This window comes from Chiloscyllium plagiosum, chromosome 7 (assembly GCF_004010195.1).
Source record: "Chiloscyllium plagiosum isolate BGI_BamShark_2017 chromosome 7, ASM401019v2, whole genome shotgun sequence".
NCBI classification, from domain to species: domain Eukaryota; kingdom Metazoa; phylum Chordata; class Chondrichthyes; order Orectolobiformes; family Hemiscylliidae; genus Chiloscyllium; species Chiloscyllium plagiosum.
Genome location: NC_057716.1, coordinates 14,494,943 through 14,522,686, shown reverse-complemented (window position 1 = coordinate 14,522,686; position 27,744 = coordinate 14,494,943). Strand labels below are relative to the sequence as shown.

Here is a 27,744-nt window from a genome sequence, read left to right as displayed (position 1 = left end):
CTTTTACCCCCCCCTCTGCCCCTACTCAAACATTTAAATCCTGGAACCTGCACCAGCCAATCCTGTCCCTGTTCTAGCCATGTCTCCGTAATAGCCACAACATCGAAGTCCCAGGTACCAACCCACGCTGCAAGTTCACCTACCTTATTTCGTATACTTCTTGCATTGAAGTATACACACTTCAAACCACTTTACTGTTTACAGACACCCTCCTTTGAAATTGATGCCATGTTCCTAACCTCCCTACACTCCAGGTCCTGCACCCTGAAGCTACAGTCTGGGTTCCCATGCCCCTGCATGTCAGAGAAATGTTTGTTCTCTGACATTTCATCACCATGCTGTAACATCATCAGTGAACCTCCAATGAAGCGCTGGTGTAATGTCCTGCTTTCTATTTGTGTGTCTTGGTCTGTTAAGGTGAGTGATATCATTTCCATTTTTTTTAATCAACGCCTTAACAGGAAAGACACATAAATAGAAAGCAGGGTAGAACACCAGCGCATCACCAGAGGCTCACTGATGATGTTACCGGGCATGGTGACAAAACGTCTGAGAACAAACCTTCCAACTCAGCGAGCAAACTTACAACTTGAACCTCAACTTGAGCTACAAACCTTCTCAAAAATCACAAATCTGCTTATCTGGGTGCCAGAAATTATAATTAGAATTACCATGGAGGAATGAATATGCAGGTACTGTGTACAGTCAGCCATTATAATGGTTTTGTGTTTAAAATAGCATTGGCCTAGCAGTTCTTACAGAACCGTAGCCCACCATGGGCCAGATTCAAGATAAACGGAGATCCTGAAGCAGGAGTTAGATATGGCCAACATTTTCCAACTGGCCTTGCTTGAATTAAACAAACCAGTCTCTCACCCAAAACTAGTGGGAGCATCACGTCTGGCTAGCAGAGGGGAGAAAGTATGTGGGTCAGGGCCAGGCAATGCCAGAGACCACAGGATACCACACCTGTCATAAAATCAGTGCCTGAAGGAGAGAGTTGTGGATCCGTAGCTGAATGAAGCAGCCAAAGAAAAGACTGAACAGCATAGACAGGCTGTTTATCCCAGTAGGTCCTATTTGACTTCCTTCCAAACTTCCTCCCACTCTATCTCATCTAGCCTTAATACATATCCTTCTATTATTTTTCCCACATATATATTCCAAGTAAAAGGAACAAAGCTAAGACTTACGCAATTACTAGTAGTTGGGTTGAATTGTAGAACAGAGAGATCTAGGGGTTCAGGTAGATAATTCTTGGAAGTTTGCATCACATGTAGACAGGGTGGTTAAACAGGCATTCAGCACACTTGCCTGCCTTCATTGCTCGACCTTTGAATATGAAAGTTGAGGTGAGATGTCATGTTGAGGTTGTACTGAATGTTGATGAGGCGTCTTCTGGAGTACCATGTGCAGTTCTGGTCACCCTGTTATAGGAAGGATATTATTAAGCTAGAGAGAGTTCAGAAAAGATTTCCCAGGATGTTGTTGGGAATGAAGGGTTTGAGTTATAAGGGGAGGCTGGACAGGCTGGGACGTTTTTCCACTGAAGTGGAGACGGTTGAGGAGTGACCGTACCGGGGTTTAGAAAATCACAAGGGGTATAGATAAGGTGAATAGCAGGTGTCTGTTCCTTGGGGTGGCAGATTTTAAGACTGGGGACATATTTTTAAGGTAACAGGAGAAAGATTTTAAAAAAATATGAGGGGAGACTTTTCTTTTTCCACTCGCAATCCATACTGTATAATGAACTTCCAGAGGAAGTGTGGTTGTCAGTACCACCGAGGTTTGGTTAAATAGAGGGATAAGAAATGTTTGCAGGGATATAGGTCAAGGTGCAGGCAAATGAGACCAGTTTAGTTTGGGATCATGGTCAGTGTGGACTGGTTGGACCAAAGGGTCTCTTTCTGTGCTATGAGACTCTATGACTCTTGAATGCAACTGCCGTATTAGGTTTATTACCGATTTGTTTTTATTAAGGTTCACATTCTCTGTTTTCTGTGGGAAAAGATGTAACATTTTGCTGAAATTAGATGATATGTATTACTTGTTAATTCATTATTTTATTCATTATTGTTGTGAACTAAAGCAGTTTGATGATCTGTACTTGACTCCATACCAAGTGATAACCAGTCCAGCTCTCAGAACATAGGCAAAACAGCTATAGTACAAAAAAACTGGAGCCAGAGCAGAGATGTGATTCTGCTCATTAATCTGGGGTATTAATTTCTTTATCTCCCCATGATTTAATCTTAGTTTAATTTTAATGGTTTCTTTCCCCTAAAGCCATGGTGTTATAAAGTAAACGTTCATTTCTTATTAATACTCTTGAAGATTTTCATTAGAAATTTAATAATAGCTTCAGTTTATGTATGAAGTAGAATTCCCTTAACAATAATACAGCAACTCCTTCTGAATTCCCAAAATGCATTGCCATTTAGAAATCAGATGTCTCCCTCAGAAAATTCCACAATATAAGTCTGTTTCACAGCAAATCTATTACATGTTTAGGTATTTTTTTGTTGACTTTTATTTTATGATGTATGGGCAATACTAGCAAAGCTAGCCTTGTCCATCCCTAAGTGCCTGTAGTGGTTTGGTGAGCCATTTCAGAAAGTCAACTACCTGTCTTGGAGTCACAGATAAGCCAGACAAGGTAAAGTTGGCAGATTTTCTTTCTTAAAGGGCATTAGTGAACCAGATGAGTTTTTTTTGGTCACCGAGACCAGTTTTATGGTCCAGTTTCATGAACTGATTTTAAATGCTGTGATCATTGTGGAGAACAGAATGCAACAATCCAGAGTAAGGAAGTATCCATCAGCAGAGAGCTGACTTCAGTGGGGCAAGAACTGAGCTGGGCAGGATTGACTGGAACAAGAGGTCGGCAGGAAAAAGACAGGAACTGAAGAAAGAGGAGATGGTTTAGGCACAGCCGAGGTACGTTCCCTCAAGTGGGAAAGCTCGGACAAAAAAAAGCCAGAGTTCCTCGGGTGGCAAAGTTGTTAGAATTAGCATTTGAAAAAACGTTGTTTATGACAAGATTACGGCAAAAAATACATTTCAGAACCAAGAGGAATACTGAAAGTTTAGAAGGGTGATTAAAGGGCAAGTAATAGAAGCAAAGAAGAATTCTGAAAACCTACCAGCTAAGATAAAAGGGAATCTAAAAATTTTCTGTAGGTATATAAATAGCAAAAAAGTAATTAAAGGACCAGTCGGGCCGATTAGAGACTAAAAAGAAAATGTATACATGTATACATGCAAAGGCATGGCTAAATAAATACTTTGCATCTATTTTTAGAAAAGAGGAGAATATTCCCAGGCCATAATGACAAAGAAGGAAACTCTGTTGATAGAAGGGTTCAAAATTGATAAGGAAAAGATCTTGGACAGACTGTGATACTTAAAGTTGATGTAGCACCAGGGCTGGATGAGTTGCTTCCAAGGATTTTGAAGTAAGTGAAGGTGGAAATTACAGTGGCACTAGCTATAATATTTCAACCTTCCCTGGATTTGGGGTAGTACCAGATGACAATAGAATTGTGAATATTACAGCTTTATACAAGGAAGAATGTAAGGGTAATCCCAGAAATTACAGACCAGTCAGTTTTACCCTGGTGGTGGGGAGGTTTCTAGAAACTGGTATTTTGGTTAGAATTCGTTGTTATATGGAAAAAGGAGGATTGATTTGGACAAGTCGGCATGAATTTCTAAATGTTTAACTAATTTACTGGAGTTACTTGAAGAGGCAAGAAAAGAGATCAATGAGAGCAATGTTTATGCAGTGCAACACAACAGACCTGTGAGGAAAGCTGTAAGTCATAGTGTAAAAGGGAAAATAGTGACATGGATGCAAAATTGGCTGAGGTATAGGAAATGGAGAGTGATGGTCAAGGAATACTTTTCAGTTGGAGGGAAGTGTTTAGTGGATTGGTCCAGCAATTAGTAACGGCAGCCTTGCTTTTTCTCATATATATTGATGATGTAGACCCTGGTGCACAGAGGACGATTTCAAAGTTTGATGATGACGCAAAACTTGGAAGAATTGTAAACTGTGGGAGGACATTGTAGAGCTCCAAGAGGACATTGGCAAGTTGATGGAATAGGCAAATAGGTGGCAGATGAGGTTCAATGCAGAGAAGTAGGAGGTGAAGCATTTTGGTAGGAAGAACATTGGAGGAATATGTAAAATAGATGATATAGTTCTAAAGAGGGTGCAGGAGCAGAGGGAGTTGGTATTATGTGTAAGACAGCTCATTGAAGGACAATCGGAGACAGCATTTCTTAAAGTATACAATGTCCATGGCTTCCTTAATAGAGTCATAGAGGGCAAGAGCAAGGAGATGATGTTGAACTTGTATAAGAAGCTTGTTAGATCTCAGCTGGAGTATTGTGTACAGTGATGGGCGTCATATTGCATGAAAGATGTGAATGCATGAGAGAGAATACAGAAGCTATTTACAAGAATGGTTCCAGTAATGAGAAACTTTAGTTATGATTTAGATTAGATTTAGATTTATTGTCATGTGTATATAAAAATACTGTGAGAGTGTTTTATCACATGTTCTATGCAAACTGATGCCACGCTCCGGGGCCATCTTGAAACACTGAATATAATGTAAGATTTTACCGGGGTACAGCTCACCTTTCTCTCTTCTTATGGTTCCTCCTCCGCTGCTCTTCCAGGCACTTCTTGACATCGGTCGGAATCTCTGTAATGCTCCGGGGTCTCTGTAGCAGGCTCCCAGTTCTCCATTACAGATCTTCACTACAGCAACTGCCGCATCCGAGCTGGAGCCTTGGGCCTGGTAATGCATGGGTTCCATACCTCCTGTTCCCCATCTAATGTTCCTCCAGACACTGCTGCTGCCGTTCATCGGTGGTTGTGGTCCTCCTCTGTCCCTTTTACCGATGCTTCTACTCCTTCAGGTGTCCGGGGCTAGCAGCCTGCAAGTCAGGGCCAGGGAAGTCAGCCCGGTATCTGATCCTTGCTCACCTGGAGACCCCGGGCTGGGGTGGAGCCGTGTCTGGCTCATCCTGGCCTTGCTGCTGCCAGAGGCCTCCTTCACCCGCTTCTCCCCAGGCCCTGGTCAGTCCACGTGAGCACAATTTGAAGAACTTGGTACTATTGTCTTTCATTAACAGAGGGATTGAGTTTAAGAGCTGCAAGGTTATGCTGCAGCTCTACAGAGCCCCGGTTAGGCCACACTTGTGTTCTGTTCTGGTTGCCTCATTATAGAAGAGATGTGGAAGCTTTGGAGAGGGTGCACAGGAGATTTCCAGAATGCTGCATGGACTGGAGGGCATGTCTTATGAAGAAAGGTTGAGCGAGCTAGGGCTTTTCTCATTGGAGAAAAGAAAGATGAGAGGTGAGTTGATAAATGTGTACAAGATGATGAGAGGCATAGATACAGTGGATAGCCAAATACTTTTTTCCAGAGTGGAAATGTCTATCACAAGGGGGCATAATTTTAAGGTGATTGGAGGAAGGTATAGGGGAGATGTCAGAGGTAGATTCTTTACACAGAGAGTGGTGGGTGTGTGGAATGCATTGCCAGCAGTGGTAGTACAGTCAGACACATTAGGGATATTTAAGGGACTCTTGGATAGGCACATGGATGATAGTAAAATGTAAGGTATATCGTTTAGCTTAATCTTAGAGTAGGAATAATGTTGGGCACAACATAGAGGGCCGATGGGCCTGTACTGTTCTATGCTCTAAGTTCTATGTCCTCAGAGAGAAGAAGAGACAAAAAAAGCTGGAATCCAAAATAGACAGGCAGGAGGCTAGAACATCACAGCAACCCAGGCAGCAACAGGAGGTGTAGTAGTTGACATTTCAGGTGTAACTCTTCTCCCCCCTCATGATGCTGTCTGGCTTGCTGTGTTCTTCCAGCCTCCTGCCTGTCTATCTCAGTGAGAAGAAGGCTGACAAGATTTGATAGAGGTTTTCAAATTTATGTGGCCTGAATACAGTAGATGCAGAGAAGCTGTTCCTGCTTATAAAAGGAACAAGAATGAGAGGGCATAGCCTTAAAGCAATGTGCAAAAGAAGCAAGGCTGAAGTTAGGAAAAACTTTTTCACACACTAAAGTAGTTGCAGTATGGAATGATTGAAAATGTGGTGTAGGCAAGTTCATTGATGTGGAGGTGAGCTGAGATGTCACCTTTTTTTTTATAAACCTTAGCTTATCTCGAGAATATGACCAGAAAATTCTGGGATTTACATATTAATGAACTAAAACCTGCAACCCATTCTAAAAGATGAAAGACTTAACAGCAATCTAGGTTTGTTCAATATATTGTTTCAGTTGCACGACAGTGTAATCTTTTGCTGTAAATTCTGTCTCTTATGATCCTGCTGCACAGCCACCTGATGAAGGAGCAGCGCTCCGAAAGTTAGTGCTTCCAAATAAACCTGTTGAACTATAATCTGGTGTTGTGATTTTTAACTGAGTTCATTTGAGGTATTCAAGAGAGCATTAGATGGTTATTTGGATAGGAATAGTGTACAAGGGTATGGGTTAAAAGCAGATGATTGACATTGATTAACAATGGCCGTGTGAAGACCTGGTGCAGGCATGGTGGACCAAATGGTCACTTTCTGCACCATAACACACTGTGATTCTGTGGTGGGATTTGAACCCATGAGTCCAGATCATTAAACTGGGCCTCTGGGTTGGTAATCCAGTCATATTACCATTGTGTCACTCGCTCCCCAGTGGGGTAGCGACTGGTCTAGGAAGTAGTCAGCAAAATACCTGTGGAGACCTTGAATATTCAGGAAGATATCTAGTAAGGATCTGCTAGCAGGATGCAAAAGACTGTGTTGGAGCAGTCATACTGGAACTGTGCCTTTGAAATTTAAATTCAGCTACCTTTTAAAGGTGCTTTAAATATTGCTCAGGGCTGGTGACTTGTCAACTAAAAATACATCTCACAGCATTGTTAGGTTATTTGTTCTCTTTTGGTTTACACAATGTAAATGTGCTTGAGTTGGTTCTTGTTGCTATGGTGATCTGTCCTCGGCTTTGTGATCTTTTACAACATTCCAAATATGGCCAAGTTTAGACAGCAGGCTTTTAGATCTTTTGAAGCTCCGTTCTCTTCACAGATGTTGGAATCACTTCAGCAGTAGACTTTAGTTTAACATAAATTTCACTACAGCAGCAGATATGAGATTAGGTGTCTGCAAGGAAACATTTAGGAGATAGTGATCATAAAAAGATTTATATCCGCTTAAGAAAATAACAAGGAGCAATTCAGAGAGAAAAAAAACTTAATTAGAGAGGAGCCAGTATCAGAAGGACAGAGTGGGACGCACTATGATGCTGTTGCAGTAACCAGCATGGATATGATGGGCTGAATGCAAATCAATAAAAACCAAAAATGCTGGGGCAACACAGAAGATCTGGCCGCATCTCTGCAGAGAGGAATGCAGTTAGCATTCCAAATCGGGTCTAACTTTTTCAGAACTCCGAAAGAGTCCTATCAGACTCGAACCATTAATTCTGTTTCTCACTCCACAGATGCTGCAAGCTTGCTGAGTTTCTCCAGCACTTCTTATGTTTATTTTATATTTTCAGCATGCACACTATTTTGGTTTTATTGTGGGCTGAATGCCCTTCTTCTTTGTTGTAAATCTTTTAGATTATATTAAACCATATCTCGTTCATACATCCGTGGGTTTTTTTGTTGTAAAGCCTGGGCTGTCAAATAATGTGACCAAATAATCAGTGAGTTGAACTTCAGATTGTAAAAACCCTTGGAATCTGCTGTTAAGGAGCATGATACTGAACATGAATATCTGGCACAACAACAACAGCGTGTAATAAAATATTCCATGCAGAGGTCTAAAATTTTGAATGGAGCACTATTAATTGATTTAAGAATTATAAACAAAAGTACACAGCAGGTCTGGAAGCATACCTGGAACAAGAAACTGCAGCTTCATTTTCCCTTTAGGTTAACTGTTCATGTTCACTTCTTGATTTTTCATTTCTTGGTTTTAAGATGTATTTTGCAAAGTTGCATTTGGCACATGCAAAGGTGCTGCTTTGTTTCAATGTTTGAGCCAGAAGAGTGAACTAATAGTCCTCTCATTAAGATTCTCTGAAAAGGTCTATTATTGTAACTTTGATATTCTATTTTCTTTCTTCTCTAGATTAAAGTAACGTCTGCCTACTATGCAAACAGCAGAAACTCTGACAGCAAGAAGGTAGGACACTTAATGTGCTAAACAGCTTACATTTCAGAAAAGGAAATGCTATGAATTGAATAAAGAATCAAAATAGCAGCACCCCAGATGAAGGAAAGAAAGAACCATTATGATGTTTCCTATAATTGATGGAATCATGGAATCAAAAATGAGTACAGGACAGAAGGAATCCTTTTGACTCGTCAAGTCTTGGTTCTTTTTATTAATTATTACTCATTTACAAACAGTTGGTGTCCTGGGGAACAAAAGCACACAGTTCCAGGCAGTGATCAGCGATTAATCTCTGCATTTCAACATGATTGACAGTGGTTCTTGCTGTCCATTTCACGTGTAAAGGCCAGTAACTTCTAAATATTATGCATTCAATGGTGCCAAAATAGCATGCAGTCAGATAATATCAGTGGTTCCCACATCTGCTGAATTTGGATCTGGTGATTGCTCAGAGTATAGAAACACAGGGCAAATGGAACATGTTTAAAAATCACACAGCACAAGGTTATAGTCCAACAGGTTTGTTTGGAAGCACTAGATTTAGGAGCACTGCTCCTTTACCAGGTGGTAGAGCAAGGCTCCAAAAGCTAGTGCTCACAAATAAACCTGTTAAGCTATAAGCTGATGTTGTGTAATTTTTAACTTTGTACATCCCAGTCCAACACCAGCATCTCCAAATAGAACATAGACTGGATATGCACATGGGATCAACAAACATCAGAGGTATCTTCAAAGGCTAAACCACACTCTAACAAAACCAGTTCAGTAAGTAATGGTTAAGTTATACTTGAGCTTTTACCTACAAAGAAGAGATTTACAGCAGGCAATCAAGGTGGAATCTTCCTCTGAAAGCAGGAAACAAGGTAGCATGATAGGTTCAAAAGTAAAGTTCCCAGTCATGGGGTGAGCATTTACAATTCAGTTCTTAACATTTTAAAGGCAGGTCAAACTTCCTGATGGCAAATGTCGGGTATCGTGCTGCATTTGTATTTTTACGTATGCTCATAATTGCCACAATGATGTTCTGCATCTCAGTTAAATTCTTTGCAAACCAACGTGCATACATTCCCATTCCTGACCTGCATGTAAGTGTTGTGCAAGAAGTGAGAGTCTGTACCTGCTGATCTTTGAAGTGAGTGGCTCCTGCTTTATCCTATTTGGGAGAACAATCGTCACTGCCAGACCATGTTTGAGACTGGGTCTAACTTCCACTGGACACAGAGGATGACTAAGAGAGGGAAGTTCACGTGTAATGAGCACTGAGTTAGGTGGCTGGCTAAAATTGTAAATTTGTCTGGCCAAGGGAGACAGGCTGACCAAGGAAGGGAGAGCAGCTCACTGGGGACAGCGAAAGGACCAACAGAATTAACTACAGGTAGCCAACCTGAGAGCCCAGGTGATGTTCTGACTTGCAGTGAATGTCTGGGTGCCTTTTAAATATGACGCTAAGATCTCCAACGCTGTAAGGTGACAGCAGTGGTGACGGTCTTCTGCTTGCCTCCACCATAAAATTCACCTTGCTCCTTATCATGCATAAATAATGAGCTTCTGAATATATAATTACATGAGAAAAGCTGACCCAACCCCGAATGGAAATGGCGGTTTTCTCCATGTTTGTCATCAAACGTGAATTCCAAACCGGAAAATACTGCCTTTAATCAGAGATCGGATTCCACTGGTATCCTGATGTTATTAGGGGAAAGTGAAGACTGCAGATGCTGGAGATTAGAGTCACGATTAGAGTGGTGCTAATGAAGGGCTTCTGCCCGAAACATCAATTTTCCTGCTCCTCGGATGCAGCCTGACCTGCTGTGCATTTCCAGCACCACTCTAATCTTGACTCTTGATGTTATTGCCAAGGAACAGCCTGATTTGATAGGCCCAGAATGTTGTGGCACAATTGCAGAGCTTTTCCTGTTCCTTGGATAAACCTGGAAGTTAGCTACTCCTGTGATGTTTGGCCAGGAATAATCCTCCAAGTATTAAACAGTACCTACTGGCCTAGCCCACAACACTTCAAGTTTTTGGACAGGATTCAGTCCAAGAACAAAGGCTTCTCATTGGAAATACAAAGCAAGACAAAACTAATTAAAGTAAAAGTAAAAAGCTTGTTCGTTCTTCATTCTCTTGTTGCTGGTTAGACCAGTATTGATTGCCCATCCCTAATTGCCCAGAGGGCAGTTAAGAGTCAATAGCGTTGTTGTGGGCCTGGTGTCATGTGTAGGCCAGATCAAGGAAGGATGGCCATTTCCCTCCCTAAAAGATTGAAGGTGAGTCTTTTCCGAAAATCAATAATGGATTCATGGCCTTCATTAGACTCTGAATTCCACATTTTTACAAGATTCAGAATTCAGACTGGGTCCCCAGAACATTACATGGTCTCTTGATTAACATTTCAGCGTTAATATCATTCAGCCATTGTCGCCACCGTTTTTGTCAGATCCTCAACATCAAGGATAACTTGCTGTCACTTTCACTCTGAGTTGGCCGATCAGTCCAACACACAAACTAAAGACTACTATGTGCAAGATAAGTAATGTGTGAAAGGCCCGGACAATGTGTTATTTGAAGACTTGTACGTCCCTCTGATGTTTCAGCTTCACCCCTGCTGTTCTTAACAAAGTCTACCAATATGTTTGATGTCTGCCTGACTCTGCTAACATAACCTACTATTCATGTCCTTTCAGGACGTCATGTATTCACTCTGACAGCATACAACCCAAGAGGCCAGTTTCATTATGAACTGAAAATGTCAGAATAACTTTATAGAGCTGGGAGATCATGCTGCAGCTGTACAGGACATTGGTTAGGCTATTTTTGGAATATTGTGTACAATTCTGGTCTCCTTCCTATTGGAAGGATGTTATGAAACTTGAAAGGGTTCAGAAAAGATTTACAAGGATGTTGCCAGGTTTGGAGGATTTGAGTTATAGGGAGAGGCTGAATAGGCTGGGGGTGTTTTCCCTGGAGCATGGGAGGCTGAGGGGTGACCTCATGAGGGGCATGGATAGGGCAAACAATCAAGGTCTTTTCCCTGGGGTGGGGGAGAGCAGAATGAGAGGGTGTAAGTTTAGGGTGAGAGGGAAAGATTTAACAGGGACCTAAGGGGCAACTTTTTCACGCAGAGGGTGGTACGTGTGTGGAAATGAGCTGCCAGAGGAAGTGGTGAAGGCTGGTACAATTACAATATTTAAGAGGCATCTGGATGGGTAGGGAAGGGCCAAGTGCTGGCAAATGGGACTTGATTAATTGAGGATATCTGGTCAGCATGGATTAGTTGGACTGAAGGGTCTGTGTCCATGCTGTACATCTCTATGACTCTGTGACTTAGATGAAGTTGAGATTATCCATCCTGAGTTCACATTAGGCTTCCAAGAGTTTCCTCCATTTCTGGGTCATGACCTTGATGTTTCAGAAAGAAAACCACATAATTAGCTTTAACAAAAAAATCTGATAACAATCAAGCCAAATAGATCTGCCAGTATGCTGCCTGTTGCATTTTATGGCATTCAACAAGGTTAGGTTTTGCAACAAGGGATGAGTTTCTCTGTGGATGTTGGGGGGTGGGGGGAAGCAAAAATACAGAAAATGCTGGAAAATAAAACTAAAGCATAAACTGTTTGTAACGTACATTAAGTCAGGCTGCACTCGTGGAGCAATCAGAATGCAGAATCCTTCAATCCTAGCTTTTCTGTCCATACATCCTGTCTTCATTTGTTTATGGGTCTTTTCCAGTACTTTCTTATTAACGAATGTCATTTAAAATGGTAAATCCTACTAGCAGCTTGTGAAGAATTTGTTTGGAGGCATTTCTGAAGCTGCCAGTGTGTGGGAGCTAAACTGTCATTACTGGAAATGCAGCCATTAATCAAAGATGTTCCTGCAAACTTGGCACTTCAACTGAGTATACGTTTGTTTGACATTCTCATCCTTACTGGTTCTTGCCAACCAGATTCCTCAAGATTTTAGACTTCTTGTTTAACCAATATCAATCAGTCAAAATAAATCAAAAGGGATTTTAAAATGCTGGTGTTCTCATGTATCTGCAGGCCTTGTCCTTCTAGGTGGTAGCGTGAATGGATATGGAAGGTGCTATCCAATTCTTGGTAATTTTTTTTTGCTGTGCATCTTGTAAGTGCTGCAAGCTGCTGTAACTGTACATTATTGGTGAAGCGCGTGTATGTTTGTGGATGTGGTACCAATCAACGGGCTGCCTTGTCCTCGATGGTAGAGTCATATAGCATGGAGCCAGACCCTTCGGTCCAACCAGTCCATGCTGAACATAATCCCAAACTAAACTAGTCCCACCTGCCTGCTCCTGGCCCATATTCCTCCAAACTTCCTATTCATGTCTTCTAATCCAAATGGCTTCTAAGCGTTGTAATTGTACTCGCATCCACCACTTCCTCGGGAAGTTCATTCCACAAGCGAATCACCCTCTGTGGAACAAATTTGCCTCTTATGTCATTTTAAAATCTCTCTCCTCTCTTAAAAATGTGCCCCCTAGTCTTGAAATTTCAATCCTAGGGAAAAGACAATTACCATTAACTCTGTTTATACCTCATCATTTTATATTCTTCAATCTGATCACCTCTCAACCTCGTTCGCCCTAGTGAAAAAAGTCCCAGCCCATCCAGCTTTACTTTATAACTCAAGCCTTAGGTACCCAGAAACATTCTGGTAAATCTCTTCTGATCCCTCTCCAGCTTGATAATATCCTTGTTATAACTGGGCGACCAGAACTGGACGCAGTATTCCAGAAGAGGCGTCACCTATATAAGCTCAGCACGTCTTCCCAACTCCTGATTTGGAGATGCCGGTGTTGGACTGGGGTGTACAAAGTTAAAAATCATGCAACACCAAGTTATAGTCCAACAGGTTTAATTGGAAGCATTAGCTTTCGGAACGCTACTCCTTCATCAGGTGGTGGAGCAGCGGTCCGAAAGCTAGTGCTTCCAGTTAAACCTATTGGACTATAACCTGGTGTTGTGTGATTTTTAACTTCCCAACTCCTATACTCAAACGACTGAGCAATAAAAGCAAGCATGCCAAATGCCTTTTTAACCACCTTGTCTATATGTGACACAAACTTCAAAGAATTATGTACCTGCACCTGTAGGTTTCTATGATGCCAAGCATCTTGAATGTTTTTGGAGTTGCAGTCCTCCAGGCAACTGGGGAATATTCCATCACACTCCTGACTTGTGCTTTATTAATAGTGGGCAGGCTTTGGGGAGTCAAGAGGTGAGTTACTATCGACAAGAAAGTTATCCTTTGATTTGCTCTTGCAGCCATAGTCTTTATAATTGCCTTTAATCAACTTGTTCAGATGGATTATACCACACCCCTGGGGCAGTGGGGACTTGAATCTGGACCTTATAGTCCAGAGATAGGGACAGTGCACCATAAGACCTTTCACAGTATTTATATGGCCAGACTAGTTCATTTTTTGCTCAGTGGTAACCCACTCTCCCAGGATGTTGATCATTAGCAATCAGGTAGTGGTAATGCCATTGAATCTGAAACACAATGGTAAAGTTCTCTCTTGTTGAAGATGGTTGCTGTCTGACAATGGTGTGGTGGGAATGTTACTTGCTAGCGAAATATTGTCCAGATGTTGCTGCATTTGGAGATAGACTGCTTTAGTATCTAAGATGAGGAGGTGCTGGTGTTGGATTGGAGTGGACAAAGTTACAAATCGCAAATACTAGTTTATAGTCCAACAGGTTTATTTGGTAGTACTAGCTTTCAGAGCACTGCTGCTCATAACCTGGTGTTATGTGATCAATGTCTGAGGTTCAAGGTGGCTTTCAGATTTGGAAGATGTAGATGGCTTCCACCATACACAGGCATTTGTCAAAGGGATCTTTTAAATGAAGTTTGTTTGGGCGATGTAAGGAATTTAAAGTCTTTTCAGTAGGACTGGTGTATCTTTTTTTTTACGTCTTACCTTAGACACTTCAAAATGGGTTTCTCAAAGTTCGAGGATGAGCTGGGTAGTTTCTTCTTCTCACAGCTTGGATCCCAACTGAACTACAAACAATGTCCAAAACGAAACTATAAACCCAGGCATTTGATTTCCAGTAAACTATTCCAAGCAATTAGCTTGTGCTATGTCAATCCCTCAAAATGCCTTTTTAAAAAGTCTCAAAGTCCTTTTTGTGACTCCTTCTTTAAAAACGTCCCAGTGTTTCTTCTCTTTCCAAATTAACCATTGTCTACAATCTTTTGCATGGGAATCCTCACAATAAAATGCACCCTCATAAAATCTGTTTGAAATAGTTTACAACCCCTTATTCTCCTGGTTCAGAGAAGGTTCACTAGGATGATCCCTGTTATGGAGCGATTGTCTTATGAGCAAAGGCTAAATAGGTTGGGACTCCACTTAGTGGTGTTTAGAAGATGAGAAGGGTAAATGCTGAGAGGTTGTTTTCCCTCATGGATGAGTTGTGCATCAGAGGGTATTGTCTCAGAATAAAGGGGTGCCAATTTAAGACTGAGGTGAGGAAAAAATTCTTCTCTGAAGGTTCTGAGTCTTTGGAATTATTTGTGGAAAACTATTGGAACAGAGTCCTTGTGTATATTTAAGACTGAGATAAATTCTCGATCAGTCAAGGAATCAAGGGCTTTGGGGAAAATTCAAGGAAGTGAGCATGAGGAACGTTGATCAGCAATGGTCCTATTGAATGGTGGAGCAGGTTTGAGGATTCAAATGGCCTACTCCTGTTCCTATTTCTTATGGTGTTATTTTCTTAAGGTACATGAATTAACACTGTAGACTATTTACAGAAGATACAATGTTCTTGGCCAACACGAAGATTTAGTGCATGATTGAAGGAAGTACGTGTTCGTTCAGGCACTGTTACACTGACCTTAAAAAGCGGTGCACGCACATCTTTTCCCTCTGATAGCCAGTAAAATAGGTTGTCCAGGAAGTTACAGGATTTCAGTGTGACGGTTAGAAAGATTTTAACATTTGTCATTGAAAAAATATTAGAGTGATACAGTAACAAGGGCATTTAGAAATATATCACATGATTGAGAAGAGTGAGCATGACTTGATGAAGGGAAAATCATGCCTGACAAGTTTACTGGAGCTCTTTAAGATGGTAACAAGCAGGATAGATACTGGAGAACCAGTAAATGTAATAAATTGAGATTTCCAGAAGGTAATTAATAAGGTGTTGTATATAAGGCAACTTCATTCACTAAGAACTCATGGTTTGGGAAAATGAATTTGCTAACTAATAGATGACAGAGAATTGGGATAAAGCTGTCATTTTCAGGATGTAACGTATGGAGTACCACAGGGCTCAGTGCTGGGACTACAATTATATACAAGTTTATGTATTTTGCAGAAAGAATAAAAGAACTGAATATTGTATAAATTGGAAAAGAGTGCAGACTGCTAAGAGAGTTTTGGGGACCTCATGCATGAAATAGAAAAGGTAACATCCAGGTTCAGCAAGGATTAAAGAAGGCAAATGGAATATTGGCCTTTATTTCAAAGGAACAAAGTATTAAAATGGGGAAGTCTTGCTAAAACTATACAAGGCAGTGAAAAGTTCAGTGCCTTTATCCAAAGAAAGATATATTTACAATAGAGGCCATCCTGAGAAATTTCGCTAGGTTAATTATGGGTATGGAGGGAATTTCCTATGAGGAGAGATTGAGTAGATTGGAACTTTACACATAGAAAAATGAGGGCAGCCCTCATTGAAATATCTAAGATTCTTAGTGATCTTGACATGGAAGATGTGAAGATGTTTCCCTTTTTGGGAGTGGCTAGAGTCAAATAGCATAATCTCAGAGAAAGGGAGTGCCCATTTAAGACAGAGATGAGAAAGAATTTCTTCTCTGAGAGAAGTGAATCTGTGGAATTCTTTACCATAGAGGGCCATTGAGGCTGGATTATTAAGTATTTTTAAGGCTGTTCCAGCTGGATTTTAAATCAGCAAGGGATTAAAGGATTACAGTGATAGAGCAGGAAAGTGGAGTTGAAGATTATAAAATCAACCATGATCTCATTAAATGATGGAACAGACTTGATGGGCCGAGTGGCTATGGTCTTAATTCCAAGACACTTTATGTATCACAGAATTCATGCCAGAAGTATATTTCACAATATTGCAATCAGTTCATGACCTCTATCCATTAATTTTAATCAAGATTAGCAATTTCATAATCTGTGCCCCCAATCAGAAGCAGAAAATTGACCCTTAATATTTATACAAGGGATCCAAGATTCTCAATGAAACAGGTTTGGATTGTTTCAATCTCATCCTTTGTGGATGACTTAACCTTTGGACATCGCGTGTTCAGATATCAGGCACTGTTTATTTTTCCTTTCTGTAGTTGATGTTTATCATGGCAAAGATAATATTGATGGAAGGGAGACTTCCCATATTAGAATCCGTAGCTGTGCTAAACATACGGACATTTATCTCCTTTATGCATTTTTAATAGTTCAGTACGATTCCCCCAGTGTACCACCAACTGTAAAAACATTCCCAGCTTCTTCTGCATCTCATCACAACCTCAGTGCCTACTGCCAGTTTTCAGTTTAGTTGCCCTTCAGTGCTCCCTCATCAAACCACAGATGTTTTTTTCTCACAACACTTTGACCACAGAGTTGTACACAGAACTCTAGAAAGGACCAGCCAAATGCTCTCTGCAATATTGCAATCAGTTCCTGTTTGTCTGACTATTTAACCAAAGATCCAATTCTCACTCCTCCACCTTGAGTTGATGCTTTTCATAATTGATCCACGAGTAAACCAAATTGTTTCTGGGGTACCTGTTATGCTGGTGAGGCCACATTTACTATCTTTTGTTAGCTTGCCTTCTCCTTGAGTCACAGCTTCAAAATTCCTTTCCAGTGTAGTGTTGTGTGGAATTTTGTTTTTTAGTTGATTCGGGTACATTTTAATCCCCAGTCTCTCAATATTGAAGTTTTCTACATTAAATGTGATCAGTAATTTGCCAGATAATCTCCACCCATCAGTACCTATTCAGCATGTTCCGAGACATTAGCAATCTTTCTCAGTTTTCTGAAACTCATGAGTATTTTTGTTTAAAGTTTTGATTGGACTTTCCAATTATAATTCATCCAGAATTGCTTCATTTGAAATTTCAAGTTTATTAGTCAATGTCTGACATCTTGCCACACTTGGCTTATCCTGACTTTGATTAATGATGCATCAGCTCAAAAGTATGCATATCTAGTTATGGATTTTTTCAAATGACTGACATCCACAAGATATGCACATGTTTCTTCCCCAATCAAGGACTGGAAGAAGGGTGTAACATCTGCCAAGATCAGCATTAGAGCCTATCCTGAGCATCAAATTCATTCAGCAAGCTCTTTCAAATCACCGTGGCTATCCTCTCTGTTCATAACATGACCTTGAATTCCAGCTACTTGATAAAAGATTGCTCAAGGCTATGCTGCTGAACTTTCTAAAATTATTGCGTTGATTGAGTTACTGGATGAGGTTTGTAAAAGCATCAAACAAGTCCTAGAGCAAGGGCAAGGGCTCCCTGCTGCTCTTGTGCCCATATATGGATTGAACTGTATTGTTACTAAACCTCTGGGCTCTGTTATCCAATCAGTGACATGAACATAATGCAGTTGTCACTTGGACAGTGCAACAAAATGCAATCTACCTAAGCAGGAATGCCATCTATTCTCAATCAAAGACTATATCATGACTGCACAGGCAACAACCAACATTCTCTGTGAGCCAAACTGATGTCCATCATAAGTTTAAATTAACCTCAGTCAAATCCAGCCCCAATTGTCAACAGGTTTAATTTACATTACAGTGCAAGTGTTTTGTAAATGCCAAAGCTAAGGGAGGGAGGGACACGGTCATTCAAAAATGTAATATTGATATTTAAATGGGGAATCGCTCAGGTTTGGCAGATGTAAGATGACGAGGAAGTGGGAAGCAATGTCAGACAAATGTCTGGTGGCAAAGATTTGAACAATTTGAAATTGCCTCAAGAAGTCATTACTCTGACTTTAGTTGCAAACTCGTGGATAAGTATTTCAATGACAATAGGAGGGAAGTAGAGACAGAAGTTGAGGAAGTGAAAATAGGCAGTCTGGATCATGCAGTTTAAAGATCAGCTGAGTAAACTCGATGTCAATGACTCACACCGCTGGGCTTATCTGAGTTAGCAGCTTTGGAAAGAGACAGTGGAACACTTTGAGGTGTCTGACATGGGAAGGGAGCCAAACATGATGGTCTCCGTTTCGCTGAACCTGAACTGAAGGAAATCCTTGCTCATCCAGGACTTTGTCTACTGACAGCCAAGCATTGATAATGGTTGAGTCATGAAAGTTAAAGGCGCAGAGGTAGAGCCAGCATGTGTGCAAAACATGACTGCTCCCATCTCCGAGTGTCTATAAGTAATGTTGCTAAGGGGCAATACATTTGGCAAACCAAAATACAAGAGGGACAAAAGATAGAATCTTAGGTCACATTTAGTATGGTAACAGGGAAGATGCTTTGCAGGAGATGCACAAGAGGTTTCCAAGTGGTAAAGCTGTTTGGATTGGACAGCAGCTTGGGTTGGGAGTGGGCTAAAAAATGGAAGGATGGAATGGATTATGAATAAAAACAGAAAAATGCCAGAGAAACACAGCAGATATGGGCAGTGTCTTTGGAGTGAAAAACAGAGTTAATGGTTCAATACCGATGGAATATATTGTGTTGGAATACAATGGTGAAATCCAGCAGAAGTGGGACAGTACACCATGCTAAATGGCTTGGCAACACTGTCCCTCTAATTCTGAAGTCAAAGTCAACCAAATATATAATTCTGTGAAGACTTTTGAAAGAAATGGCTTTAATATACCCAAAAACCCTATCAGTCTTGTGGAGCCAAAATAACTCCCATGTAAGATGTTATGTTTTTGGCAGAATTTTGATTTTTGATGTGTTTAATTTCCATTGCATGTAAACTCAAGAATATTAAGAACTCAAGAAACGTTAGATCAGCAAAGGCTAGGAGTCCAATATTTCTGTAGAACATTAAACAAAATTAGACACAGGCCATATCAGGATATATTGGAGCTTATAGTCAAAGCTTAAGGAAAAAAGATAGGATTTAAGAAACATCTCAAAGGAGGAAAGAATGCAGATGGAGATATTTAATGTGAATATTTATTCACCTGCATGTCTCTAACAATGGAAAGTGGCTTGATAAAGTCAACTGGCAGTCTCCTCTTATACTCCAGTAGTCAAGATTTATCCTATGTCAATATTTTATCATCGAAATCTAAATTGAGCTCTCTAAGCTCTCCTTCCCATTAGCTATTATTCAGTAATCTTTCGAAGAAATTAAATAACACAATTTCTGGTCCCTTGGAATCTGTTGGGACATTACCAAAGTGTATTGTAAAAGAAAACTAATTATCTATTCTCTAAGTTAATCTCCAGTTTGTTCATTTTAAATCTTTTTCTCCAAGTTTGGGGCTCTCAGAAGGCACTTGTAAGGTTAATAACCAATCCTTAATAAGCAGAATAAGGATTCATGGCAATAGCTATTGTCTATTAGCATAGATACAAGATTGATTAAGGGCCAGGAACCAGAGAGTGGCATAAAGAAGGCATTTTCAAATTGGCAAAATGTGACTAGGAAGAGTCAGTTATTTGTATTAATGACTTAAAAGAAGAAACAGAAGAATGTATCCACATTTGGTGGTGATACAAAGCAAGCTGGAAAAGTAAGCCATAGAGAGACACAGAGAGGGTGTAAAGAGATAAAACACTGCAGTACCCAAGAACTTCAAACAGCAGAAGAAAACTATCTATGCAACATTTTCAAGAAAAACTGGTACCCAATAAACACAATCCACCAATTCCTCAGAAACGAACACAAACAAGCAGACACAACACAACCAAAAACTATAGCCACATTAGCTACATCAAAAATATATCAGAAATGACTTCCAGACTACTCAGACCCTTTGGTATCATGGTAGCCCACAAACCTACCAACACATTTAAACAGTAACTAATGCACTTAAAGGATTCATTAGATACTACCTCCAAAACTAACATCATTTACAAAATACCATGCAAGAACTGTAAAAAAAACACTACATCAGACAAACAAGCAGGAAACTTGCCACCAGGATGCATGAACACCAACTTGCCACCAAAGGATATGACCCACTATCTCTAGTTTCCATGCATACAGACAAAGAAGGATACTACTTTGTCTGGGACAACACACAGATCCGAGAACAGGCGAAACAAAGACAAGCACGAGAATTCTTAGAGGCATGACATTCTAACCAGAACTTCATCAATAAACACATCAATTTAGATCCTATCTACCTTCCCTTGGAAAAAAAAATGGAAATTTCATCACCCACCTTAACAAACCAAGACCTATAATAGAGAGGTGGGACACACCACCAGCGCTTCACTAGAGACTCTCACTGATGATGTTACCTAGTATGGTGACAAAATGTCTGAAAATAAACCTTCCAGCTCAGTGAACTAACTCATATACTTATCATAAGCCTGAGCTACAAATCTTCTCAAAAATTGCTAAGATAAAACACTGTACAATGAGTGAGTAACACACTGGCAGATGGTGTATAATGTGGAAAAATGTAAAATTATTACTTTGGTGGGAGAAACAGATTTGCAGAGAATGTCTTAAGTAGTAAGATATTGGAAAGTGTCAGTGTGCAAATGGGCCCAGGTATCCTTGCTTAATGAAGGTTAACAGCAAGCTATTTGGAAGGAAAATGGAATGTTAATATATATTTCATGAGGACTTGAATGCAGGAGTAATAAGTCTTTGATCAATTTGTAGGAGCTTGGTTACACAGTAGCTGAAATACTGTGTGCAGTTTTGCGCTTTTTATCTCCATTGTGCTATAGAGAGAGTGCAACAAATGTTCACCATACTTGTGTTAAGAATAGGGAAACTGTCCCATGAAGCGAGATGAGGCAAACTGGGCTGTATTCTCTTGGGTTTTGAAGAGTTAAGACATGATATCAGGGTTGTGCAGGGTCAATGCAGGTAGGATGTTACCCCTTCCAGAACCAAGGGACGCCATTTGAAAATGTGAGAGGATACCAGTTTGATCTGAGACAAGGTAAATAGTGCGGTGAGGAAGGCATATGGCGTACTGGCTGTCAATGCAGGTAGGATGTTACCCCTTCCAGAACCAAGGGACGCCATTTGAAAATGTGAGAGGATACCAGTTTGATCTGAGACAAGGAGAACTTTTTCAGAGGGTTGGAACCCTTTGACATTCTCTACCACAAAGGACTGTAAACATTTAATCTTTGAATTTGTTTAAGGTAGGAATTGATAGGTTTTTGATTATCAATGGTGTACAGGTCCATGGGAATTGAATGGGTAAAAGGCATTGTAGTATTCGATCAGCCATGATAGCATTGAATGGTAGGGCAGACTAAGCAAGTGGCCTAATCCTGTTCCTCTGATGCTCAATGAGACTTAAATGTGCTTGTACAAGGAACAAAGAAAATTATTGTACAGGCAGAATTTGCAATGAGAAAGGAAATTTATATCTTGGACTTTAGTGCAAGGGGAATGATGTACAGGAGTAAAGAAGTCTTACTGTAATTATGTGTGGCTTTGGAGCGAGCACATCTTGAATACTGTGCGCAATTTTGGTCTCCGTATTTAAGGAAAGATTTGGATGTGATGCAGCAACAGTTTGCTAAACTTATCCTTGGGGTTAGGGTGCTGTCCTGTTATAGTAAGCTGAATAACTTGGGTGGTGATTGGGAGGTGATCACATTGAAACATACAAGACTCTGAAATGACCTGACAGGGTTGATGGTGCGACATTGTTCACGCTGGTCAGTGAATCTAAAACACAGCAGCACATCTCAAGATACGGCGCCTATCATTTATACTTGGACGAGGAGAAATTATTCACTCAAAAAGTTTTGAATCTTTGGTATTCTCTTGTCCAGTGGATGCTCTATCATTGAACATAGTTAAGGTTGGGATAGACAGAATTTTGGTCTTTCGGGAAATCGGGATGAGCATGGGTGAGCAATTGAAGTTAAAGGCCAAAGTCAGTTACAATTCTATTGAACGGCAGAGAAAGCAAGACATGTGATATGGTATATTTTGTGTAACTTGTGACTGTCTAACTTTGTTCAGTCATTTAGATTGTTATGCTCCCAAATCATGCTACGACTGGACAAATCAGATCCCAGAGTGAAATCTGGGTGGACAGTTTTTTTTAAATTTAATGGTTTCACTGAAACATAAGCATAGAAGGCTACAGATTTGGAGCTGATATTTCTTTGACTGTATCATCAATGGAACTTGCCAACAACACTAACAAGTTGATTTTAGTGACAAATTGTGCATGTCCAGTGTATTCAATGCAGTCCTCCAGTCTTGGAATAGGATGCAAGACTGTTTTTTTAACTGTGTTGACTTGCCAATAATCACTTGGCTTTGGCACCATTATAATAGGTGAGCTGCAGCTGCTATGGCTTGGTTCAATAATGTCATTGTCTATCATGAATTTAATCTCTTGCCTCACTTGATATGATTTCTGTGGATTATGTCTATAAAGGTGTTGTTTTATAATGCATCACCCATATTAAAATGATGAATTCACCGTGGACATTTTTCCTGGCCTGTTCACAGATTGATTTACGACTTTGTAATAGCTTCTGTAAGTCATTTCCCTGAAAGTATTTTTTTGAAAGATGAAATATTATGCTATCTAACCTTGTAAGTGCCTACATTTTATCCAGTCCGATTACTGAAGGATGAACTTTTATATTTTCAAATTCTGATTGATTCTCCAATTATTTCTGATTTTTATTTCACCCCCTATTTCTTGTGCCAGTCCACGTGCATTTTTTTTTGCTAATTATTGTCCCAGTCAACATATCTCTTTAACATGTTAACATAACACTGTCACTGCCTCTTCCTTCTATCTGGAATACTCACTGCAGAATTTTCATCATTGAGTTTCTCTTTGATTTGATAAGGCCCAATGATCTTTGCTTTTGTTAGTTCCTCAGAAACAGGAAACAGCATTAACACCTTACCTCCAGCTGTTCTTGGTTTCATAGCTTGTTGAGCACTCTTCAAATGCTTCTTGGTCAACTCATGGACTTTGGTTAGTTTTCATCTGCAAAATGAAACGTAGACTGCAAGTATAGTCTCTGATCTTTGGTTTAGCAAAGATCATGAAAGGTAATGATTCTTTAATCATTATAGATAGTTCCCTCCCTTCATGTCCCTGTATTATTAAAAAAAAACTAAATCCTGTGGACTTATAAAAATCACCCCTAATGACAAACAGTAACCAGAGAATTCCTTTCTCAAAATTATTTGCTCACTACTGATAATAAGATTTAATCATGATCTTCAAAGTTGATAGCATTGTTGCAATCAATTTGAGATTTTGGGTGATTAAACAGAAGATGTAGATTGTTTTCTTCCCAAACAAGTCATCCTTTATTTGCAGTATATAATATGAATCTTGGTCTGATAGTATTTCTTAGTATAATCTACATCTTGTTAAAAAAGAACTAACTTTCTTGTGTCATTTTTGCAGTATTTTTTCCGAAAGCCAGTGCTTCAGGAAATCTTCTTGAAGATTTCAATGGCGTAATCATTAAAAGATATTGATTTCCATTGTTACTTTTAAGTACACATCCTGTGCAAAGTATCAAGGCCTTGCTAAGCATTCTTTTTGGGAGTTCGTTTTGGAATTAGAGATATAGGTTTAATTGATGGTTGAGGTTTCCCCATTACCTGAAATATATGGCAAGTTTGGAAAATCTAGACTACATATCTGTGTAACCTGCCCAATAAAAATGTTTTAATACTTTAGCCTGTGTTTTCCTAATATCTAAATGGCCTGCTGTTGGAATTTTGGGAATCACTCATAAAATTCCATTACAGCACCTTGGATGAGAGTATCATGTCATGGACCATGCCCATTCTTCATTGACTAGTCATTGTGGTGGTCTCCATTTGCTCATTAGAACTTTGGCTTTCAAGTAATAACAGTCAGGTATTGTTTCTGACTCAATTTCTGAGTAGGCTAAGTCAGTTGTAGAGGTATAACTCTTTTTGCTTCTAACTATGCACCTTTGTTACTTCAGCATCCTTCTGTTTTGTTCTCTAAAATTAATACCTCATCCATTCACAGATTTGCTATTTCTCCAATTACCTCATGAGTTCTTGCATGACCATTTTAACCAACTGTTATTGGCTGTGTGAGTTAGCAAAGTATCTGCCAGAACTACTGTATCTTTGATCCTTCATGCTCTTCAAGATAAGTTTTTGGCTTTTATGAGAATGCTATTTCTGAATTCTTCCACAGTCATAATTTTCCTTCTGTTCTCTAGCTTTTGTATTTCTTTTTCCCTTGCCATTCCATAAATAGCTAATTAGATTTTTTTTCTTATAGTCCTAAATTTCAATTGATAATTCAGGCATAAACTCATAAGTATAGAGTATTACCTTTTTAACAGTTTTGTAATCTGTTCCTCTGACAGGAATGGTATACACAATCATAGCTGTACCCATCGAATTATTTTGTAACATTAAGGTCCAAATGTCTTTTGGTCACCTCATTTAGGGGCGGCATGGTGGCTCAGTGGTTAGCATTGCTGCCTCACAGTGCCAGGGACACAGGTCCGATTCCAACTTTGGGTGTCTGTCTGCGTGGAGTTTGCTCATTCTCCCCGTGCCGGCGTGGGTTTCCTCCAGGTGCTCTGGTTTCCTCCAACAATTCAAAGATGTGCAGGGCCGGTGAATTGGCCATGATAAATTGCCCATAGTGTTAGGTGCATTAGTCAGAGGTAAATAGATCTGGGTGGGTTGCTCTTCGGAGGGCTGGTGTGAATTTGTTGGGCCAAAGAGCCTGTTTCCACACTGTAGGGAATCTAATCTTAATCTTAATATCTGTTCCGCTACCTTCTCAAATGAGGTGAAACATTTTTGACTCCAGCTTCAAAACACTTCGGCATTAAGCGTGGATTCTCAGTTAAATCTCTCATTGGAATCAGAATCATTTTGTAAGCTGTTACCCGTTTTTCCCTGTATTCTAAGCTATCCTTTGGCTAAATCATGTCTTATTTCTTTGCCTTTTTTGCAGCTCAAGCTTTTTAATTTGAATTTCCTTTTGTATTAGTTTCTGTTTTGCTTTATCCATTTCCCAATTCATGTTTTAGAAAATTGAACAATACAGCACAGGACCGGGCCCTTCAGCATACAATGTTGAGCCAAATTAAATTAACCCCTTCTGCCTTCCCTTGGTCCATATGCTTCCATTCCTTGCATATTCATGTGTTTATCTAAAAGCCCCTTAAATGCCCCCACCAAACTCCATCCACTCCTACAACTTCCTGTGTAAAAAAAACTTGGCCCTCATATCTCCTTTGAACTTTCCCCTCTCACCTTAAACACATGCACCCAGTATTAGACATTTCAACTCTAGGGCAAAAAGATTCTGACTGTCAACTATCTCTATGCATTTCATAATTTTATAGACTTCTATCAAGTCTCACCTCAGCCTGTGCTGCTCCAGAGAAAACAACCCTAGTTTTTCTAACCTCTCCTTATAGTTCATACCCTCTAATCCAGGCAGCATCTTGGTATAACTCTTCTGCACCCTCACCAATGCCTCCACATTCTTCCTGTGGTGTGGCAACCAGAATTGAATGCAATATTCTAAGTTCAGCCTTACTGAAGCCTTATAAAGCTGCAATATGACATCATGACTCTTGTACTCAATTTCCTGAATAATAAAGGCAAGCATACCATACATTGACTCTATGTATCTTTCCACTGCACTTTCCGGCGCTGTTTCTTGCCAATAGTTTTTTTTTGTTTCCCGTTTTCCCTCCTTTGCTTGTAACTCAAGTCATTTTTATTTCTAAGCCAAGTTTTTTTTTCATTTGTAGCTATCTTAGCTAATTCTAACTGTGACATCTCAATTTCAGGATTCAATTCTAATTGCTGGCTAATCACTTTAAGCATCTCCTATCTTCTTAATTCTCCAGTTTAAACTTTATCAAAGATTTCAAAAAATCCACTTTACATCTTCCACTTCCAGAGAACTCTTAACAACATTCAGTCATTTTGAAAATCCATGCAATAAACTTCAACACAATACAACCATTTCCTGTCTAGTACTTTCACATGCACATTTCTTAATTTAACTTCTAAATTAAGAGATCTCTCTTAATTTCAGTGAACTATGATCCTAGCTAGAACTCTACTTTTTATATGAAATGGCCTCCTAGATCTTTTTTTTCTTAATTTGGCATGGCCATCTTTGACTCAAACATGAGCACAGAAGGCTGCAAATTTGTTCACATAAATTAAAAAAAAACAAATTTTCCACATATAACGCAGTTTGAAAGATTTCAAAACATACAGTAAACCAAAATATTGCCTAATCCACAGCACCATCCTATTACAGTTACTGAGAAACCAGAGAAATGTTTCTCCACTGTCAAATCTATGCCATTGACTTAACTGCAACTTCTCAGTTCCAGTCCTGTGCACTATGAGGCTTTTTCTTTTGTCCACTCTCACAACTGAGAGCTTAGACTTTCTGAGTCTTTTGATACATTGCAGATTTCTAACCAAACACTCCCCTTGTGAAAGTTTTACGAACTTTCACTGAAATAAGATGTTCCTCAGCAGTCTTCTTTTTTTCTCAGAGAGGCTGTGCTTGCTTCTGATCCCAGGCAGGTCTCCTTTGAACTGAACCCCAAAAGCTTTTGAACTTCTGAAATAACCTTGTTCTACCTAGACTCTGCTTAGCTTAATGGCTTAGTGTTTCAATCATAAAGTTAAAAATCAGACAACACGAGGTTATAGTCCAACAGGTTTAATTGGAAGCACGAGCTTTCAGAGCACCGCTCCTTCATTAGGTGGTTGACAACTACCTGATGAAGGAGCGGCGCTCCGAAAGCTAGTGCTTCCAATTAAACCTATTGGACTATAACCTAGTGTTGTGTGATTTTTAACTTTGTACACCCCAGTCCAATACCGGCATCTCCAAATCATGTGTCAATCATAAACACCTACAGTATAGACAAATTTCCATTAGCTCTCACAGAGGGGCATCATGATATAAAAGTATGGTTCGAGAAAGATTGATGAAGAGTCCTGCCTGAATGTCGACTCTCCTGCTCCTGAGGTGTTGCCCGATCCTGCTGTGCTTTATCTAGCCCACACTTTATCAACACTAACTGTCTACTTTCTGCCATCCTCACTATCTTCCAGAAAGACTGACCTAGTTGGTTTTACAACTCCTTTTTGAAAATAGACCAACAGCCATAAGGCACTATTTTAAGATCAAAACTCTGAAAAAAAGTAATTTATATAAATCACACGCAATTTCTGCAACATTTGCTGATAACTGCAATAAGAATGACATTTGTATTATTACAAGAGCTGAGAAAAACATGTAACTAACATATCTGAAAATGTGTTGCTGGAAAAGCGCAGCAGGTCAGGCAGCATCCAGGGAACAGGAGAAT

The 27,744-nt window shown here is 39.8% G+C and overlaps 1 protein-coding gene across 6 annotated transcripts in view; it reads left to right on the top strand.

Moving 5' to 3' along the window:
* The window catches only part of vps8 (VPS8 subunit of CORVET complex), a 555,322-nt gene that overhangs the window by 452,272 nt on the left and 75,306 nt on the right, over positions 1–27,744 (top strand). For all 6 annotated transcript variants that reach the window (XM_043693080.1, XM_043693078.1, XM_043693079.1 and 3 more), the window contains one exon: positions 8,165–8,218. In XM_043693080.1, coding sequence (XP_043549015.1) covers positions 8,165–8,218 — 54 coding nt within the window. The remainder of the gene's footprint in view (positions 1–8,164; positions 8,219–27,744) is intronic.